Raw genomic sequence first — 21,906 nt, 5'->3', positions numbered from 1 at the left:
TACTGTTCGGAATTCGTTGACTGCAAGCCTTGAAGAATCCAAGTTTCAAAATGTACCACTGGAATTTTGCGCCAGTTCTCGCAACCAAAGCCGACACCGACACCTATGCACCTTACCGCAACACGGCGGATGCGAACATCTAGAGCCGCCGCTCCGACATCCACATGGCCCAGAGGTTGCATCCTCACACAAGTCAATGATGAACTTTTTTTTTCAACGCAACCATGGTGGAGGGGAATTTTTTTGCGCCGATTCTAGATATGCTACTACAGCTCATTCAACATTTGTTTTGCTATGTCAATACGCAAACCGCAAGTATATCCTAGGATTCCTGTCATTTTCTTTTGCCACGGACAGGCTGAACGGCGTACATGTTTTCTATCCAAATGCAAAACATTTTCTTTGCTTCTTCGGCACTCGCGAGTGTCCTTCTGGAGTGGCAAACCGGTGGTGGCGCCATCGTACGTTGTTCATGTCAGGCCACAGTTTTTTCTTCTGCTCCACCCAGTCCCAGGACCGGTTCTTTTCATCAGACATGTCGTGTTCCTCTCAGGTAAAACACAAGGGACTGAACGTGTCGAGATCCTGGACCCGTGGCGTACGACTCTACAGTCTTGTTGCTTTGACATGGCCAATCGGGGAGTGAAAACTCAAGACACCAGCTAAAGAAGAAAGACTCATAGACAGCAAGTAAAGTTATGCAATGTGAGGTGTTTGAATACATGGACCGAACAAAAAAATGTTGAGAGTATATAAAAAGTGAACATCAGCAACGTGTTCTAGAGATTCTAAAAAAGTGTTCTAGAGGAGCGGATATCACTTTTGACTCATAGGTGTAGATGCACCCATTGTTTAAAAAACATATTTCGGAATGTCAAAAAAATCTAAAAAAAAATCTAGGTGTACATCCTGACATTGTATGTCCACACACAACATTTCGCGAAAAATGAAATTTTTTCTGACTTGAGTAAAAAAAGACAATTTTAGGTCCTGCAAAATAGCCTTTTACGAGATCCACTCCTCCTCCTATTCTTCTCGAGACCATCAAGAGCAAAGCCAAACTTTGGGTCGTCGCGGGTGCTAAACATTTGTAATGACTCCTCCTTATCTAATAGAACGAGGCAAATCTTTTGCCTCCGTTAAAAAAACATATACAGTGTCAGACATACAACTTATGCTTTTCCAATTAGTCCATAAGTATCGGATACCCCATATCCCATGAACTTATTTTAGCTTGGCATGCCTATATATTTATGTTATCATTCGAAGTGGACCAACCTTGTTTGCATGCTTTATAGGGTCTCATCTATTTTGTATAAGTGGGAATTCATTTTTTATCTAGTAATAAATCCTTGCGTTCGTTACGAATTTAGAAGTCGTGTCGTGTTTGACAGAAGTTAAGAGCTTTATAAAAACCTTATACTATCACCGGACTAAGGGAAGTGGGGGATTTAAAACTTTGCGTCACGTTTAACTTGCATACTTGAAGATCAAATGAATTCACACATGGTTTAGCAGGATTGCAAAACTAGTACCACTCGCATCCACCAAAGGCCAATCTCTTTGCCTTATGCAGCCCAGCTCTACGTAGTTTTCTTGACACATATATTAATCAGAGTTGTCGACATCAGAGCGCTCCAAAGAATCACCAACAAACTGAAACCATTCAGTTCACGGTAGCGTGTTGTCGACTGGAGCGTGTCGAGCATGGGGAGCTCACTTCCCCGAAACGGTGAAGTGAAGAGCGCACACGAATGATTAGTTGGGTACTAGTAGCTTGAACCGGGCGCTTATATGCATACATAACATAATCCAGGTCAATCGCCGATCGGTCAGTTGGACGCCGGTTTTCCTGAAAGAGACGCGTCGGCCGTCGCAGGCCACAGGCGTGCATACTAGGACAAGAAAACGGTGAACTGTCCGAAAGGGTTGGTCTTGTCATACGCATTCCGGAATCCAACTTCGCCTGATCTCTCTCGTTTGCAAAACTTTTGCCCGATCAAGCAAAGCAATTGTAAAGCACATCGCATCGCGCATCCCTGTCGCGCCTGCTGCATGCAGCTCGCTGAATCCCAGACGTTTACCCCAAAGAATCGAGAAGTTCAGTGCATGTTCAGGTTCAGATTTCGGATCGCTGCCGGCCCTACGGAATTTAGAATCGGGTAGTTAGTTCGTCGGAGCAGCTTCGTCGCAGGAGCCACTGAAATGATGGGGATTAATGGAGTTTGATGTGAATTAATTCGCCATCTTATCTTAGAATTTAATCGCGCCAGAGGGGCCAGCAGTACGAATTCAGTCGAAAACGCGCCATCTGACAGCAACTTGTTGGTAAATCAAACCGTCTGGCATGTCGATCGGCTTTCTAGACCTGAACCATCCGAGCGGGAGAGTTATGCTTTCCGTTGCATTGTACTCCGTACGTACGTACCTATGCGCACTGTCAGTGCCTGAGCGCGCAGCTTATCCGGCAGTTAACCTTTTTCTTCACTTATGAAGTTTTATGATCCTCCTCGGTGGCTGCACCGAGGAATAGATGCCCTTGTCAGCTGCCGCACCGTCCAACTCGAGTTGCAGGCTGAGACTGAAGTGAGAGGGAACGCAAAGCTGTCTTGGCACGGCGGCGACCACGAAAATCCAGTGTTCAGACCAGCATCCAGTTGCCGGGAGCCCGGGACCGACCAAGTTTCGCCATTGATTTCCTCTCGTTGGCGCGTCGATAAAGAGGGTCCTTTCAAAGCAGCTGTTCTTCGGAGGTGTCCAACATCGGTTGAGACGTGGCTTTGTTGCTTATTTTAAGACCATCATCCAGTTGCAGGGATTAGTTGATTTTGATATTTGGGAAAGACAGGTGGTACTAGGTTGTTACATGTTACAGTGTTGCTACCTCGCTTAGGAGATTTACCTTCTTATTTATCGTTGCTAAACATGAGCTGTTATTATTGATTGGTGACACTTGGCCACTAGTAGCTTTTTTGGTGCTTAACTTGTAAACTACTACAGTCTACCAGTATGCTGTATCCGCAGTGTTTTGCTTTCAAGTTGCAAACCTATTAGGAAAGAAAAACCTCGGCTTGTCAGCAGCAAGTAACTATCAAGGATAGATGGGCCGTGTGGTTGTGGCTTCTGGCCAATTTGCCTCGGCTTGTCAGTCCACATTTTTCCTTTGACTGAGAGAACGGGCTGTTTTGCCAGAAAGCTTTGGGCTGAACAAAGGTTTGCCATATTAGCTGTGACATCCTCTCAGCCTAATAGCCCAGAGTAGCAGCTCCTACGGTCCTCCAGTAACCTCCCCCGCCGTCCAAGCGGCAGACTACTATCACCCGCTCGCGTGCGGCATATCCTATTCAACGCTTAACGCGGCAAATACCTATTTCCCGCCAGGCTGCGGGACAGATTAACGTCTGCACGCCCATCTCGTACCATTTTCTTTTTATATTATTTTTCTCGGTTCTTTTTCTGGTTCTGTCGGTTCTTGTTTTTTTTTTCTTTTTGGTTTTTCTGTTTCTCCTTTTTTCTGGCTTTCCTTTTTCTATTTTGCACATTCTTTTTGAATTCAGCAAATTTCAAATTCGAGCATTTTTTCAATTTTTAAATTTGAGCTAATTTCAAATTTGAATAATTTTGTAATCTGGACTTTTATATATATGATTTTTCTAAATCCAGAATTTGTTTTAACTCAAATTTTCTTAAAATCAAAATTTATTCAAATTTGGAAAATAGTTGTGGATCGTCAACGCAGGGGTTCGTACTTGCGTATCCTCGCCCATGGACCAGAGTTTTCAACCAGCAAGCTAGTGTTCGGTTTGAGTACAAAAAAAAAGTATTGCAGACGTGTTTGATTCAGAAATGGTAACAATAATGCAAATGCAATCAAATGGGGGGGGAGGGTAACGGTGCCGTAAAGGACAAACTCCACTTTTGTTTGGTTCGGTTCTGTGACGTAAACAGAACCTGACCAGGTTGAGTAGGGCACTAGGCGACAGCCGGCAGAGTGGACTTGGCTGGAGGAGTAGATCGGCAGGCGTAGCTCGGGTGGGGGATGGATCAGCATGAGCTCGAACTCTCAGGCCCGCAGGAGATCTTGTAGAAGGCAGCAGGGGCTATTGGGGCAGGCGGCAGAAGATGCGGGCGGGGATGGATGTGGCTGGCAGTGGGGATGGATGTCAGCGGCGGCGAAGGACTTGATGGAGAGATTCTGGCGGCGGAGGAGGAGGACTTGGTCGAACGAATCGGAGCAGATCAGCCCGAGGTGGGGAGCTAAGGTTGAGGAAGAGCTGTTTGGTAACGTAATTTGATTCCGGTGGGGGGGGGGGGGGGGGGTGTGGGCGGTAACAACCGAGACTAGCGGCATGATTTGTTTACACGGCATATGATTATGGAGGTTCTCAAACAAACATGATTAACGATTTGAGGTGCCGCTGGTATCTGATAACAAGCTGAAAACCCCGAACCAAACAGTATTGCACTTCTTTCTAACCAGCGAAAAAAATTAATAGGCCGGCGCACCCAGATTGCCTTCAGGCGATGCCTGATGTGCACATTAGAGCATCCCCACTCGTTTGGGCTCCCCACGCCCAAATCCGGACGAAACTACCTCCGGATTGGACGAAATTAAGGCGTGGGGAGTACCGTATTTCCAGTCGTCCACCCGGAGTTCGGCGGATAGAGTTTAAATTCAAACAAACCGCCGTCCCGCGCTACAAGTACGGCCAGTTGATCGGCAAAAGGAGCAAAGGATCGGCCACGGATCGGCGATCGGAGGGAAATTACACGGAAACGAGCTCGTCGGCGATCCCGGCCGGCGCGGCTTGTCCGACGGACCGGTTTCCTCACACGTCGTGGCCGAAGCGGCTGCGGCGGCGGATGATGAACCAGCGGCGGTGGACGTCGAAGCGGCCCGCGATCGGCAGGTAGATGGTGAGGAAGACGAGGTATGAGCCGGCGAGACGACGAAGGACCGGCCGGAGTGGCTCGGAGGATGTCGTTGCGGTGGCCCTGGTACCAATTCCTCGTCTCCTCGTCCATCGCTCCATGTCGCCGCCGCCCATGAGGAACGCCAAGTCTGTGTTCCTCTTCTTCGCCGCCGCCGTCGTCTTCGAGCGGGCGATCCGGACGCCTTGGTTGGCGAGCATCTCCCGCCACTGCCGTCGAACTTGTCGTTCCTCCCGTCGGCGTGCGTCCTCAAGTCGGCCCAGCACTTGTCGATCGACGATCGCATCCCGTCGGCGGGATTGCCCGTCTTTTGAGCTCTTTGAGCTTCTTCTCGCCGAGTTCAGGGCGCCCTTCCGCGCGCTTGCCGCCGGAGCGTCGGGGTTGTACTGCTCGGTCTTGCTCTTCGACAGGGTCGTGCGGACTTCCTTCCACTTCTCGCACTTCTCGAGGCGGGCGTAGACGTTGAGGAACTTGAACTGCAGGCTGGTGTCGTCCGTGTACATGTCCAAAGCTCGGCGCAGCTGGGGAAAAAAGAGCACGGCGATGCGGGTCAGCTAACGACGATGTACCTCGGTGATGCAGGGTCGACGGAGCATACCTTTTGCTCCATGTCGTGGCCGCTGATCGGCCGTTTCTCGCACTCCTCCTGTATGCCGTGCCATTTGCTGCACGCCGTCTGCATGAGCCCCCAATGGGTGGCCATTGCCTTGTCTCCCGGAACACGTTCATGTTCGTCTTGTTGAAGTAGGGATCGACGAGTTTGCGCTCCTCGTACGCTCGCTTCACTCGAAGCCAATATGTGTCGAACGACTGATTGGCCCCGATTATGCCGTTCGTGGACACGGTCATCCAAGCTTCGGCGAGGCACTCCTCTTCCTTCGGCGTCCATTTGATACGCGGTTCGGCAGGCGGCGAGTCCTTCTTCCTCTTCTTCTTCCCCTTCGACAGGTTGGCGGCGGCTTGAGTTGGCTCTTCTTCTTCCTCGCCTTCTTCTTCGACGGCTTGGCTTCCGTCGGCAACATCCTCGCGATGCTCGTTGCGCGCCGCCACAGCTGCCGTCGCCCTCGTCTCCTCTTGCGTGAAGAACCCCGGGCACGCAGCGGCGGCGGTCATGAAGAATCCCGGGCTCGCAGCGGCGGCGGTGGTGCCGGAGGTGATCATCTCGTGGATCTCCTCTTCGTTCGGCGCCGCCATCGCACCGAACGCGAGCGGCCCTCGTCGCATGGCCGGCGAGGTGTCCTCGAACAGGCCGCCACCGCCGACGCCAAGCTCGGGCGGCGACGGTGTGGGCTTGGACGGTTGGACGTAGGCGCCCTCTTGGAACACGGCAGTCGGCGACGGCGAGTACAGCGAAGGCGAGAAGGAAGATGGGGAACTTGTTGTACCTTGCGTCGGCCATTGGCCGGGGAACATGCCGCCGCTATAGGCCATGCTGATCAGCCTCGCTTGTTCCTCCTGGGCCGCCTCCGCCGACCTCTTGGCGGCGGCTCTTTTCACCCTCTCCGCCCTGGCGCTTGTTTCCACGTCGCGCCGTTGCTCGTCCGCCGCCCACTCGGCGTTCGACATGCCCGGCGGCTTCGTCTTCTTCGCCCGCATCTTCCTCGCCGGCGCCTTCGGCGGCATTGTGGTGGACGAGAAGACGAGGAGGAGAGTGGTGGTGGACGAGAAGACGCCGCCAGGAACTGGAGCTGGAAGACGAGGAGATTGGGGGATTTCGGCGGGAGAGAATGGGGATATGCAAGCAAATTGGAGGGAATGGGGATATGCAAGCAAATTGGAGGGAAAATCGACAGGATTAGGTTTTCCAGTCGCCGACTACGCGGGTCCACACGACGTTTCGCGCCAAAACCTTTCGTCCGGAGTCCCCGAGCGCGCCCCGGGGGGCCGGGGGTGGCGTGGGCTCGCCGGATGGATTAAGGGCCAAATCCGGACGAAAACGAGGAACCGGGGGCGCGACTGGGCCGAAATTCGCCGTCCGGATGGAAAAAACGTCGCTCGGGGGCCTCGTCGGGGGACGAGTGGAGATGCTCTTAAACTATCCATATATGGTTAAGAGCCCTCACAACCCAGGCACAACGATACATGTCGCACGGGCCTCCGAAAGAAAGGAAGGCCTGGTGGCTCCCGCTAGTGGGTGGTGTACGTCAATTTCTACATGGAAAACACAAATGTACAAGTTAGAGGGAACGCCGCTCCTAGATACTTCTGTTCTGTCACATCTTTTAGCTTTTGCTTTGCTACAAGTTTTATTTTCTACCGGAATTTTCTTTTTCTTATTTCTTTTCTCTTCTATTTACTTTTTCCCCTTTGCGTTCATGTTTTCTTCTTATTTTTTTTGGTTATTACTTTCTCTTTTATGTGAAAATATGAATTTATTTTGTTAATGTAATGTGTGAATGTTTTCTTTAATCCCAGGAACAGTTAAATTGCAATGCATGGATATTACTTCATATGAATATTTTTTTAAACTCACGATCCTTTTTTGAACTATACGAACTTTTATTGAACCCTGTTTAAACTTTTACAAACATTTTTTGAACAGTCCGTACATTTTTAAGGCTCGCGAATATTTTTGAAATCTAGTCGTTTTGAATCGCATAAACATTTATTGAATCTCTCTAACAGTTTTTAAACCTTGTAAACATTGTTTTAACCATACAATCATTTTTAAGTCTCGTGAATTTTTTTGAAACCTAACGGTAATTTTGAATTGCATGAACATTTTTTGAATCCCGGGAACAATTTTTAAACCTTGCAAACACTATTTTGAACCGTACGAATATTTTTAAGGCCGGCGCACATTTTTCAAGCATCACAGTCTTTTTTCAAAAATACTTATAGAATTGTATGGATATTTTTTGAATTTCACGAAAAAAATTTAAGTCTCGTGAACATTTTTTATACCTTATGATTTTTAGAATTGTACAAATATTTTTCCATTTTTAGAGAAGCAATGAATAAATCATAAGTGTTTTGTGTTTTCGTGTATGAGTTATATAAACTTTTAAACGACCGAATCGGTTCGCGTGGGTAGGTTGGACAGTACCAATGAACTAGTAGGACAAAAGAAACAATCGAACAAGAAAATGGGCCAAGCCTAAGCAGGCAGGGAGGCTGCCGTATGCTTGCCAAGAAAAATAAGCATAGGGACATGAAAGAAAAATATGTTGAAGTGTTTCGTCTTCGCTAGCGAAACACCATTTCTTACTTTCATTTCAATTCCTCTTTGCGAGGTTCATCTTTTAACAAAACTTTTCTATATAAGAACAACATAAAAAAAATATTTAGTGGAACTTTTAGCTTCCAAATGTGTTTTTGGAAGGAACCTATTATTATTGTTCGCATGGTTTAGATACATGGATTTCACCAAGAAAGATCCAGAAGTAGTCAGCCTTCAAATAAAGGCATCTAGCTCCTCATATAGCTCGATATCGTCAACCTTTGGCTAAGTAGCGCGTGCATCCTTTTGCGAATGTACATGGAACAAATAAATCATATGCATCTTAGTATACATTAGTGCCAGGATTTAATAGTAGCAGTAATAATATACAAGCTTTGGAGCAGCATCGGTCGAAATGGAATTCCCAGAACTCGCCAGCTACATGTTCCCGGTATGGGAGCCGACGGTTCCGGCACCACCTCTCCACCTCCGCCACCTGCCTCTCATGCCCTGAAGATGAAGACATTGATCACCTCCTGCTTCTATGTCCCCATGCTCAAGAAGTTTGGCTTTTCTTCCACAACAACTTCGGCTCCCGCGGGATCACCCGCTTTACAGACATTTGGTTGGCTCAAGACCACTCTTACGAGGAAGCTTCGATCAATACTGCCATCGCTTGGACCATCTGGAAGAGGCGGAATGCGCTTGCCTTTGATGGAATTGTGGAAGACCTCTCCCTCGTGTCCCGCCGCTGCATTGAAGATGTTAGGCTTTGGGCCTATCGCTGTAACACCCCCTCCTCCTCTGATGCTCTAAATTTTTGGTGTAATAACTATAACCCCCCCTGAACTCTCCCCTTTTTTCTCCTCCCTCTGCCCTCTAAAACTGTTGTAATGCCCCCTGGTTCGCTCCTTTCCGGAGCAGTTTAATATAACCGTTCAGGCTGGCGTAAGCCCGCCGTAGCCCAGGTCAAACAAATAAATGGTTACTTGACTCTACCACACAAGCGTCGCTTGCATCGGTAAGAACCGAGAACCGCGCTGCACAGCTTTGGATCCATCAATCCTAAGACTACCCACAATAGGAGTATCATAAGTAGTATCATGCATTTCATGCATGCAAAATGCTGATGTGGCAGTGCAATTAAGGATGAGAGAGAGAGTACTAGTATCATAGGTAGATACTGTATCATAGCACATACTACTACAAAAATTAATGTCAAGTAAATCTTGTACATATATTTGCATTGAGATTTTACAAAATAATTAATATATAGAGACTATGATACTACTATATGATACCATGCATTGTAGAGATAATAACATGTAGTAGTATCATACGCATGATACTTCTATATGATACTATGCATTGTGACTAGTCTAAATAGGCCCTTTAGTTAAGACAGTGGTCAGCAAGATCCGGAGAGATTCGCCCATGCTTAACTTGAGAATCAATCTCGTGGCGGCCACAGCAAACGTCCCATTAATCAATGTTATCCTCAGGTTTGGTTGTCTTACTGGGTCCATTTGATGTATTATTAGTAAACAATTGTTGCGGCTCGAGATGGCCACGAGCTTTCCATGACGTTTCATCTGACTAGATGACCGGTTGTGCTATCGCGCAAATGGCAGAATTAATACATGAGAGAAATGCCTAAATCTGTGCCCTTGCTTTGCTTGGAGAAATGCAGAACCTCGCCACAAGACAACGATTTCACAATGTCGGCCCTTGCGACAACCAGTAGGACCTCAAAGATGAAGAGGTAAATTACCTTTGGCGGGTACTAATTGGCAAGCTGCTGCAACTGCCATACATACTACAGGTAAATACACCCGAACTGCGGCTCCTAGAGGCAGCTGGTACACACAAAAATGGCCAGCATAATTAGAATCAATTAACGGTGGCTAAAACAAGCCGAGTATACCAGTGAAAAAAACAAAAAAAAGAGAATTAGAAATAAAGACATACAAAAGGAAGAGAAGTCTGCATATGAAAATACTTGCATCGCCCCATTACTATTAGCTACAGAGGGTGAGTTGTATATAACTAAAGATTAAACCCAATTTGTTATTGAAACATAAATGAAAATATCATTGTTTATTTAGAATACTTACATAACCATGCGTAATTTACGAAGGCATGATGCAGCGAAACTCACCGTGAGATAATTTGACACACTTCTGCTGCAACCAGAGACGAGCTTTAAAGCTTCCAATGAACAAGCAGCAGAAATAATTGCATGGCTGGGATGATATTCTTTACAACACCCTGTAATCAGGAATGCACATGTCATGCACTCACGCCCTCTTAAATTACACGCCACACATGATAAATGGGTGACATGTTAAGATGGAGGGACACTATTTGACTCCATTTAAAAATTCAAATCAAACGGTTAAAAGGCCAAAGATGATGCAAGTCACTGTATAACATCATTTCTTGAAATAATAGATCCATAGAGCAGCGAGTAAATCCAGAAAGCAACTCCTAAGAAAGGCCAATATGCCATACACACATATATTTGCAAAACCTGCAGTACAAGAAATAACCATCATGCATTGTATGTTTAGATAAACCTACTTAAGGCCAATATGCTTTGCTATTGCTTTGCAGTCCACTGGTAGACAGACTGCAATTAATGAAAAATGGTAGCTAATAATCATTTCATACTGCATAGAGTGTGTACAAAACAATAATTTTTTATAAAGCAGCTAAAGAAAGAACCTGTGAGCAATTTTACAGATCATGGAGAGAAAACAAATATTTAATGTGCCAAAGAAGTATCAGATCTAATCACCATAATGTTACTGGCCAAAAAGAAAAACTGTGAGAAAATCAGCCTCCTGAGGAACTGCATGCTGGCCAATGGCATCATATCTGAAAAGGTAACAATCTATTTTAGTCAAATGGCTGCTCAAAATAAAATTATTTAAAAAATATGAATAAATGATTCAAATAGGCCAATATGAACCGAATAGCCACAACGACTCAATTCACCGATTCTATTCTCCCAAAAAAATCAAAGCCTTTCTGAGGTGCTGAAAGACGGCAAAGCAATCAACAACACAAGAGGCAATGGATATGCACAACGGCTGGAACAAGATTCAAGCAAGCTTAAACCACATGTATCATTACAGTACTAACTGAACCAATCCTAAACTCACCATAATATTCTCCAGAGGGAAACTCTAGTTCATGTCACATATTGCATAGAAAATCATTGACATAAAAGGAAGAACATTAAATGCAACTAAATAATAAGATTAATGCTCAAGCCACTCACCAATAGCTGTTTTCCATCCTTAAAAGCTGATTCTGTAGCTTCTTTAGCCTCAAATCACCACATGTATCCCATTAGTCCTTACATCGCACATGCAGTTATTTCAGAATAAACAAAACCAAAGATACAAGCTACAATGAGTACAAATGATAATTACACTGTTAGTCATTAGAGACAGAATTTATATATGTCGAGCTTCTCAGCCATAGAAGCCTGTGAGGGGAGACACTGCCGACATAGTTAATTAACCCAAATTGTCTAACCTTTTTTTTCTTGCGGGGAACCAAAATTATCTAACCAATCTGGTATTTTCATGGATTCTATCTAAACTAAAGTTTCAAGATACGGAGTATAGTATAGCGCTGAGTTACCGGGCACAGAACTCCAAACAACCTGTCAAGTGTTAACTCTTACAACAGATGCCCGCAATAGTAACTTTGCAGCACAGAGAGATGGATGTACATCTGCTGCACCAATATCCAAGGAGATGGGCGCTCACCTCCAACCCTCCTAAATCCTTCCACTGACAGTTCATACACACAGAAAACGAAACAAATTCTTAGGAGCGCGGAGAGATCTAAATCGAGATCGCGCAGCTGCTCCGGCCAATCCAAGAGAATTTAACAGAGGCTCCGATACAGGCAATAAGTGGACATCAGATGGAAAAAGAGAAACTAACCTTGAACCAGGCCTTCAACGTCAGCATCACCCGCCCACGAACGGCAGGCGGCCAACCCACATCAGGGGAGGGGGACCTCCTTTAATCAACAATATCAACGATAAAACTGAAAAGTTAGAAACAACCTGTTCATTCACCTTGTTGCCAGCGCATCTGTAGAATCAACTACATGGTGATTGCTCATTATAGGAACATCGCCAACCACACGAGCAAGAATATCCTGCAGGGGCATGCGGATAACAATCCTTGTGACTGGAAGCCCTCTCTCGATTGCAGGAGTGCAGGTATCAACCTAGATGTACCTGAATAACAACATGGTTCAGTCAAATGGATGCCTCCGGCAAATGAATTCTAATCTTAAAGCTGATCAAGAAGAAAATTAAAGAATGCAGTACAATAAATAGGAGTACATACTTGTTGAATATTACAAATTGACATTAACAAGTACGCAACAAAATCAGTGCCCTGCGGTATATGATCAAACTGATAAAAAAAGGATAAAGGTCATACACCGAAATATTGTCTGTAGAATAGCACCTTTTTTTTTCCATGTGTATAAAGGTCCATCAAACTGGTAACTAAATTCAAGAAGCCATTTGGCTTGGCACATGTTAATTCAGTGCTAAGGTCACCATAGATAAAACGAGCTATTGCTTTGCCTGCAAAAGAATTTAGAAGTTTCAGCCAACAAAACATTGATAGGTGAATTTAGAAGATAACGCAGAAGCTCATAGTCGATGGAAGCAAAGGCTGGAGTACAAAGTTACTACCGACCATATTAATTACTCAACTGTGACAGGTTACTTTTAATGCGAAAGAAAACACAAGCAATGAAGGAAGCTCTGTGAGAAAAAATAACCAAAGATCATGACCTTCTCTGTTTTCCTAAGAAGGTTAACACCATATTTATGTACCATGTATAAGGAAGGATGAAACACTTACGGTCTGTTCAAGGAGAGATTCACTCTCACTTAAACCTCATTGCTATTCATTGTCAAACATTATAAGCAACCAAGACCTCGTTAGTGTGTTTTTATTACTATATATGTACATGAAATAAAGATCCACGTTAAGTATATAAGGCTTAATCCTTTATGTACATATTGAATAGAAATTCAGAGAAATGGAAAATCACCTCATACCACATTTGCATGCTGGTGAGCTCCAATCAAGCCAAGGTGTGTTATTGTATGTCACAAACAAGTTGGCTGCTCACCTCATCAGTAAGCAATGCCATCTCATGGCGTGAAAACACCTACGCCCAATCCAGGGTATGGGTTGCACTATGATGTCTACGCACGCTTCTATTCCTGTAGACAGTGTTGGGCCTCCAAGAGCAGAGGTTTGTAGAACAGCAGCAAGTTTCCCTTAAGTGAATCACCCAAGGTTTATCGAACTCAGGGAGGTAGAGGTCAGAGATATCCCTCTCAAGCAACCCTGCAATTAAGATACAAGAAGTCTCTTGTGTCCCCAACACACCTAATACACTTGTCAGATATATAGGTGCACTAGTTCGGCGAAGAGATAGTGAAATACAAGTAATATGGATGATTATAAGTAGCAATTGCAATCTGAAATAAAAATGGCAGCAGGCGAACATGTAGCAGAACTTGTTGGAAACGGTGTTTCAATGCTTAGAAAAAAGGCCTAAGGATCATACTTTCACTAGTGGACACTCTCAACAATGATCACATAATAAATAAATAACTTCTCCTCACTTGTACTACTCTTAAACACTCTCTTGTTGGATAACAAACACCATTCATTGTGTAGGGCTACAAGAGCACACCTCAAGCCAGAGTAAACAAGCTCCACAACATCCTGTTGCCTGCCAAAACCCACCGGCGAGCAGCGACGAGCAACACGAAGAGCCGGGAGGCTCCCAGGACTGCTGGTGGGCCCTGGTCCCTCGGGCAACGGCCCGCAATGCTCCGGCACACGTCCTGGCGGTTGCAAGGGCGTGCCACCTGACCTATACCTGGTCAGGAAGGTGTTGAATTGCTTCGATTAGCTTCCTGCATGGTAGACACGTAAACATTAAATACGAGCCCGATCGGCTCTCAGGTTGCCCTGTGGATCGGCTCAAAGAGCCGATTGCCCCATGGTTCACGTTGGATTTACGATGACATGGGGATCCTGCTTGATCAATACAAAGTTAAATCAATCTACGACAGTTTAGGGTTTTCACCGCATAATCGGAACATCCTACACGTAGTTGAGCCTAGCAGATACGTAAGATGATGGAAAACTAGTCCTAAAAGAGGTCTAAAAACCAACATGAAGTCAATTCCCGGAACAATCCCTTCTAGGACTAGCAAACCATGCCTTACGCACTACCGGAACGTTCAACCCGTTTGCAAGGCCTAATCATGCGGATATCAAACTAATCCTTGAAGAACAAGGAACAACTATAACAGACCAGATCTACTAAATAAAGAAGAAGCAAGGTGCTGCCCTTACACCTAAGATTAGGTGTAAAGGCAGCTAGATATCGAGGGGTCACATAGCTAAGCAAACGTATTCAGAAAAACATCGATGCAAGCCCCAAAACATCTATGATAAGGGTGTTACTCGCCATCAACAAGGCTTCAGTACGAGCAACACCAGATAACGAATAAACCGATACTGCCTAGATCGCAAGATGCGATCTAGGCAGCATGATGCTTACCCGGAAGAAACCCTCGAAACATGGGGTGGCGATGCGCCTGGATTGTGTTTGTTGTGAACGTGGTCGTCCTCCTTTCTCAATAACCCTAGGTACATATTTATAGTCCGTGGACTTTCTAATTCGGGAATAAACCTAACCGTGTACGAGCTAAACTCTATCTCTTAATTCTAATCTACCATAATATACAGATACACGGGCAATCTAGCCCAAACTCTCGTACAAAGCCGCTTCAGAGACACTTTATACGCAAGTCCTCTAAGCCCATCTCGATCACGGCCCATCTCTTGATCCGGTTAAAATCTGGTGATAACACATGCCCCCCTGGTTTTGGTAATGATAATTTCAAAACCACTCTGTTTTTTCTTCGTAGGGTCACGTCGTGGCAGAGTAGAACCGTCACAGTATCCTTTCATCATGATGCCTTGCCTTCTCAACTTCTCTGCACGATTTGACAGTTTTGGCACCATGTCCTCGGAAACCGCCGTAGCATTAAATCTCCACTATATCCCCTTTATTTAACCGCATCGAGCAGTTCGCTTCTTCGTCCCCTGCCCCGCATTAGCCATCGGAAAACCCTCCTTCGCACCATGGATTCCTCCTCCTCCTCCTCTGCCTCATCGGGTCTTTCCTCCCTCTCCTCTTCCTCTCGTGAGCCGACGCCGGAGTGGGGCTCGTTGGCGGCGCACGATATCCTCGCCCCAACGACATGGGACAAGGAGGACCACGATTCCTCCGTCTGGTCCGAGGATGACAAGTCCTTGACCGACGGAGAAGACGACTTCCAGTTCCTCGTCGATGGGGAGCTGGAGGCGGAGAGCGAGGATGACTCCTTCTCCTGGGACGACTTCACCTCCTCCGACGAGGAGGAGGAAGAGGAGGATGACACCTCCTCCGACGAGCCGCCAGCGAAGCGCTTCCGCGCCGGGTCGGACGCCGACGACGACGACGACGACGAGGAGGAAGAGGCCCCTGCCGAAGGCTACGGCAGCAGCGACGAGGAGCTCGCCGGTAGCAGCGCCGACGGCAGCCACGACGGCGACGACGAGGGCAGCGACGGCCCTTATACTAGGACTACTAGCATAGGACTAGCAGTAGTAATCGGCTCTTTTGTTCTTCCTCTCCTGAGCAATCGGCTCTTCTCTGTAAAAATCCTCTTTATTAATGAAGAAAATGTTTCTATGTCGATTTTGCCTTCATATCAATTTTGCCGATTGTCAGAGCAAGTCAACGCGCAAAGAGCCGATGGCAGCGCATCGGCCTTTACCATAAAACGCGAGTAAGGCCAAATCAGTTGCCTATTTCAAACGGTAACCTGCAACCCTTGTCTAAAAGAGTAAACTCAGATCCCCAAATCGCCGTTCGAACAGATCCAACTTACAGCCACGCGAATCTCAGATCTCGAATGCGCAGATTCAACTCCGCAGCAAATCCAGTGGCCGAATCATCCAACGCTAACGCTACGGTCTCTGGCCTGAAGGTAATCCTCAACCGCTCCTCTCTATCCGAGCATAGTGTTAGAATTAACAGCAAACATCTGAATTAATGTCTCATTCCGTCATTAATTTTTAGGCATCAGACATTCTACTACCGCATCCTTCTCTTCCAAATTCCCTCTGTCTTGGCCCTCGTTCTACTGAGAGTCCTGCCCATTTGATTTCATGCGAGGCCAATAGAATTCCCTTTGTAAACCAGAATTTAGATCTAACTTCTTGGGCCGACTGCTTACGAGCCTGGCCTAATCCTCCTGAAGATTGGGTTTCATGGTACAATAGGATATCCAAAACTCACCAAGCCACCTGGGAAACCACATGAATAGCCGATGCTTTAGCTTTATCACTGTCTCCACTCGAGAAACATGAAAACCTTCTGAAAACCATCGGCTACTTTTGGTCTGATGCTTTGAATTGCTTCATGTTTGGCCATGGCCCCATGACACCAACCCTTCTAGACGTGGCCATGATCACTGGTCTAGACATTGCATCCCCAAGCCCTTCTGCTTTTATGCTGCCAAAGGTTCCTTTCACACTCTCTTCCAAAACAGAGTGCACAAACTGGGGCGCTTATCTTCGACGCCACATGAAAAACAAAGGCCCTGTAACAGAGAAAGAACACACGGCCTTCCTGAATTTCTGGTTGGAACATTTCATATTCTGTGGCCCTTCACTTGCTCCAACCAAGAATTATCTTTCCTTGGCCTATGAACTTGCCAGAGGCACCCAGCTTGGCATTGGCAAACTGTTCCTTGGAGAGGTCTATCGATATCTCCAATTAATGTCTATCAAACTGTTTTCCCAAAAGACAGTCAAAACAGGAGGTCCCTGGTGGTTTATTCAACTATGGGCTCAGCTGTATTTCCAGCACCACATCCCAAGCTTCCCACTTCTGGCCACTCGCACCTTTCCAGATACCAACGGGAAGCAAATCCGATGCACTAGCTACGGCCAGGCTCTGTATAGCCTTCCAGGCAGTAAACTGACCCTCAAGGAAGCATTGGAGTGGTTCAGAATTTTCTACCAAGGCCTGGACAATCCTCTCTTCTTTCCTTATACGGAATGTGAACATTTTGAAAATCTAGTTTCCTTCAGGCTAGACAGCTTTGCCGATGACGCCATCACCCAGCAATTGTATTCCATCATGATTCTTCCCTGCTTCCTTCCAGTTGGCATGAGCACCTCAAACAGGATCATCAAACCTGGTTATGAGTCTTATCAGCCGGTCGTAGTAGCCTGGCAGCTTGGTCTTGGGCAGGTATCTCCCCATTTCTTCCTCCACCACTTAACAGAGAGTAGAGCTGAACTGCCCGATGTTCTCACCGGTCAGAGATGTTACTCTTTCTTTGATGCTCTAGCCATTCCAATCCCTCACAACCTCTCTTTCACCTCATCAACCGATGGTTTTGAGACCTGGTGGTCAATGTGGAAGACTCATGCCTTCAGGAGAGCTCTGGGACCATTGCTGAAACAACTTGATGCTGAATATGATATCCCTGCAGAACAGGTACCACTACTCACGAATTATCTTGAAGTGGCTCACAGTGATTTCTTTCCTTTTATAAACCTGCTCTATCTTCTTGCAGCAACAAGACGGTCCAGAACCTGTACATGATGACGGCTCCCCTTTCAAATTCCTCCCACCAGCTTCGGTGGTCCTCTTCTGCCAAAACTCACCTCCCTTGAAAAAGGTCGTGATGCAGGGCCAGCCGATTTCACCAAAATCGGCTTCCAAGAGCAGAGCATCTTCTAGGCCAGCTGCCCCCCGAGCCTCAGCTAAGGCGAGAACAGCAGTGAGGAAAGTAGCTGCCAGGAAGACCTTGAAGCGCCAAAACCCTACTCCAGCTCAAGAAAGTTTGCACGTAAGCTGATCCATGCCTTGGCTGATTTCATCTATCCTTCTAGGCTTCTTCAACATGCTTGTATTTCTTTTACCGACCTCTACTGAAGAAAACTCCAGCGAGGAGACACAGTCCAGTCGAAGGGACTCGAGCTCGGGCAACTCTGGGAAAACCACCACGCAGAGCCAGCCAAACTTGCCACCGTCGGCTTCCAAGAAAAGGTCAGCTCCTGAACCTGCTGCTTCCCAAGCTCCAATCAAAGCAGGGCAGGGCGGATTACGCACAAAGAGCCGATGCATCAAGAGAGCTTGCAAGGAACCGCGAACCTTTTCATCAAACCAGGAGGTTTTGGATGTAATTACCCTCCATACTCTCCTTGGCTCATATTTCATGCTAACCTGTTGCTGTTCTCATCGGCTAACCACTTCCTCTGCAGACTGATGACACCTCTAGTGGGGAAGTCGAGGAAGTATTGATGCCATCCGCCACCCTGGACCTAGCAACTCCTGACAGTGTAGCTGACAAGGTTGCCACCTTGGCCAAGCCCACAGCAGAAACACAAGAGCCGATCACCTCTTCATCGGCCGTTCCTCTGGTCTTAGGAGAGGTACACTCCCTTTCCTTAGCTCTACCTTTCTCTTTCGCTGTATACTGACGTTGTTCTTGTTGTTTGTCAGGGTAATGACCTCTGAAGCTTACTAACGTTCGACCCTGAATCCATCGAACCAGCTACATCTAAGGCAAGTGAAGAGCCAGGACCCAGCACTACACATGGTCAACTCCAGCATCTCAAGTCCCTGCTCTCCTCCTCAATTGAGACATTGGTTGAAAACCCTGAAGACGTGAAGAGCATTCTTGAAGACGTCCAGCCTCATCTCCCGGTGACGTTGCAGGTGAAACTCTGGCCAGTTGTGACTCTGTCTGCCTACAGGTCAAGGGTGAAATTGGCTCGTCAGAGAATCGGTCTACGCCATGCCCAGCTTCCGTTGAAAGCCGATATTGCAGACAAATGTCAGCGGCTTAATGAGAAGAAGGCAGCTTTGGACGCCAAAACTGAAACCTCTGTCAGCACTGCCGAACTTGAGACCTTGTGAAAGGAGTTGGAGGACCTTGAAGAGAGGGTCCGGGCAACCAAACAGCTCATCCAAGATAAGGAAGCCCTAATTGCCCACTCCCACGAGGAAGCAGAAGGCCTCAAAGCTGAACTGAAGACTGATCTGGCCGAAATACGTGCCCTGAAGAAGCAGCTGGTGACAGGCAAGGACGAAGATGATGAGGCCGAGATCGCCGAGGTGGATCGTGTTCGTGCTGACGCCCTCCATGCTCTTGAGGCATTCCTTCAGTAGAGCTTCTCTATGTACCCTGATAACTGCTCAATTGAGCTTGTACCTCTGCTTGTAACACTTTATACCTCTTGAGTCGATGGCTGTACATCGGCTGTTTTATTCTAAAGTCGATGTCTGTGCATCGGCTGTACTTTGCCTCCTGTTGCTTTGTATATTTTTATTTATTGGCCGATTCATGTGTCGGCCCCCATGTTTCACTATCCATCATCCCACATACTTGGGAAATATTTCTTGAGATGCTGGCCATTGACAACCCCTGGGAACATGCTTCGTGGCCTCATATCTTACCCGTTCAGGTGCCCCCCGAGCCGAATCTTTCAAGTAATTGAAGATATCGGCTTTCTAGTAATCGTTCCAGGAAATGTACCTGAACATCGGCTCCACCTGCTAGCTCGATGTTGTGCTCTATCATGGCTACGTGACATGCTTGAGGTGAAATCATTGCTTTTTATTTTTTTGGGGCCGATCGCAGGGATCGGCCTTGCCACGTACGTCCATTGCCTCTGGTCTTGCTACTCCGTCAGGCCGGTGGATAAGACCAGCCTCACCCCGTTTTTTGAAGCTTCGATGCGCTCACAGCCATCCAAACTGATTCCAGAGATCGGCTCTTGGTCGTCTGCATCCCAAATATTCATGCCAGCTAGTGAGATCTCGATCGAGTCATCTGCATGAACGACCTCTACTTCATCTCCATCCCACTGTATCAGGCATTGGTGCATCGTGGATGGAATGCAGCAGTTGGCGTGAATCCAATCCCTCCCTAGCAGGACAGCGTAGGTGCTTTTGCTGTCGACGATGAAGAATGACGTAGGGATAGTTTTTCGGCCCACGGTTAGATCTACGTTCAGAACGCCTTGCGCTTCTGATGCTTGGCCGTTGAAATCGCTTAGTGTGACGTTGGTCTTGATCAGGTCTGCGTTAGAGCGTCCCAAACGCCGTAGCATGGAGTATGGCATTATATTGACTGCCGCTCCCGTGTCAACTAACATCTTGTTGACAGGCTGCCCATTGATATAACCTCTTAGCTATAGGGCCTTCAAGTGCCTGTAGCTCCTCTCTCGTGGCTTTTCAAAGATAACTGGCCGTGGACCGCAGTCCAACTGTGCTACTGGCACTTCTTCAGTTCCTGGAGCACAAAACTCCGACGGGAGTATGAACACCATGTTTGTGCCAGCCGATGCCTTCGCATCGGCTTTCGCTTATTTGGGGCGCCATTCTTTCTTCTGCGGACGCGTCTCTGTCTCCAACGTTTGCTGAATTTTTACGGCCAGATCGGGCTGCGCCTTCCTCAACGTGTACAGGTACTGCGCCTCAGCTTCCTCCAAGTTACGTAGCCTCTGAACCCTCCGCTTTTGGGAATGACTGAGTCCATCAGGGCACCACCTTGGCCGGTGGTACCTATCTTCTTCCTCATCTTCTGACTCTTCGAAGTCTTCATCTCGAGATGACTCAGCTCGTCTGTTCTGAGGTGGGAGAGGCCCTAGACGCTTGAACACTGAAACCTCACTTGCACCCTTCTTCTGCTGTCTACATTCTGGGCAGTTGTCGATTGTAGGCAATCGGCTCATTCCTGAGTCCTAGCAGTGTTTGAAGAAAGGACAATCCCAGTGCCCGTCCACGTCTTCCTACTCTCTTGACTTCTCCTTAGCGCAGTGCTCATATCTTTCATCGTTTCTATCATACCGACGATATTTCCTGCTGTCAACATCAGACCGACGATATCTTTCGTCATCCATGTCGTACCCCCGACGTCGGTCGTACTGATGCTCATACTTATTCAGGAGATGCGCGGAGAGCGGTCGTTGGTACCGCACGTTTCTCACTTGTTCCTCAGTGAGGTACCGTCTGTCATCATATTGGGGCCGGTCGCGTGGATCGGCCTCCTTCTTATCCTTGCCGCGGGAGTGACCGCTTTCTTCTTTATCCTTGCCATGGCTCTCTACAGGCCCTGCCATGTTAACCTCGAATGAGAAGCCTGGCGCGCACCCCGTGGAGTGATTGAGTTCCACCATGTTAACACCAGGAAAGGGGTGCGTGTCTACTTTCATGGCAAACTGGCCGAGGATCAGACGGCCCTGTTCTATCGCCATTTGGATCTGCCGACGCAACTCCTTGCAGTCATTGGTGGCGTGGGTGAACGAGTGATGCCACTTGCAGTATGGTCTCCCGTTCATTTCTTGCGTCGGGGGGAATTTATGGCCTTCGGGTAACTTCAGCTGCTTCTCTTTCAGCAATAAATCGAATATCTGCTCAGTTTTGCTTATATCGAAGTCAAACCCTTTTGCAGGCCCTGGTTGTTTCACCCATTTGCAGGACACGGGGACTCCCCCCGAGCCCATTCAGCCACGGCGACTTCCTGATCTTCTGCAAAATCTTCAACTTCATCTGCCTCGACCAGGCCTATCGGGCGCTTGAACTTATCTTGGTACAATTCTGGGTGGCGCTGTTCATATAATGTTAACTTCTGAACCATGTGTGCCAGTGAATTGTATTCCACTTGGAAAGCCAGA

General features: G+C 47.1%; 1 protein-coding gene across 1 annotated transcript; it reads right to left on the bottom strand.

The window, feature by feature from the left end:
• Positions 1-4,063: 4,063 nt before the first annotated feature.
• LOC139835507 (uncharacterized) lies at positions 4,064-5,642 on the bottom strand. The gene is made up of 3 exons (XM_071825364.1): positions 5,531-5,642; positions 5,294-5,453; positions 4,064-4,257 (listed from the first exon to the last, which is right to left on the bottom strand). The coding sequence occupies exons 1-3, from the start codon at positions 5,633-5,635 to the stop codon at positions 4,064-4,066; spliced, it is 459 nt and encodes a 152-aa protein (XP_071681465.1). The 5' UTR covers positions 5,636-5,642.
• Between the last annotated feature and the right edge of the window lie 16,264 nt (positions 5,643-21,906).

Source organism: Lolium perenne, chromosome 2 (assembly GCF_019359855.2).
Source record: "Lolium perenne isolate Kyuss_39 chromosome 2, Kyuss_2.0, whole genome shotgun sequence".
In the NCBI taxonomy this organism is placed as follows: domain Eukaryota; kingdom Viridiplantae; phylum Streptophyta; class Magnoliopsida; order Poales; family Poaceae; genus Lolium; species Lolium perenne.
Note: the sequence above shows the minus strand (reverse complement) of the source record. Positions and strands in the feature narration are given on the sequence as shown.

Excerpts from the sequence above, each read along its gene's own strand:
- LOC139835507 (XM_071825364.1), bottom strand. The coding sequence starts at position 5,635 with ATGGCCACCCATTGGGGGCTCATGCAGACGGCGTGCAGCAAATGGCAC. Across the intron at positions 5,454-5,530 it reads GCCACGACATGGAGCAAAAG|CTGCGCCGAGCTTTGGACAT; the intron begins GTATGCTCCGTC and ends TTTTTTCCCCAG. Across the intron at positions 4,258-5,293 it reads CCCCGACGCTCCGGCGGCAA|CTCCCCACCTCGGGCTGATC; the intron begins GCGCGCGGAAGG and ends CCTCAACCTTAG.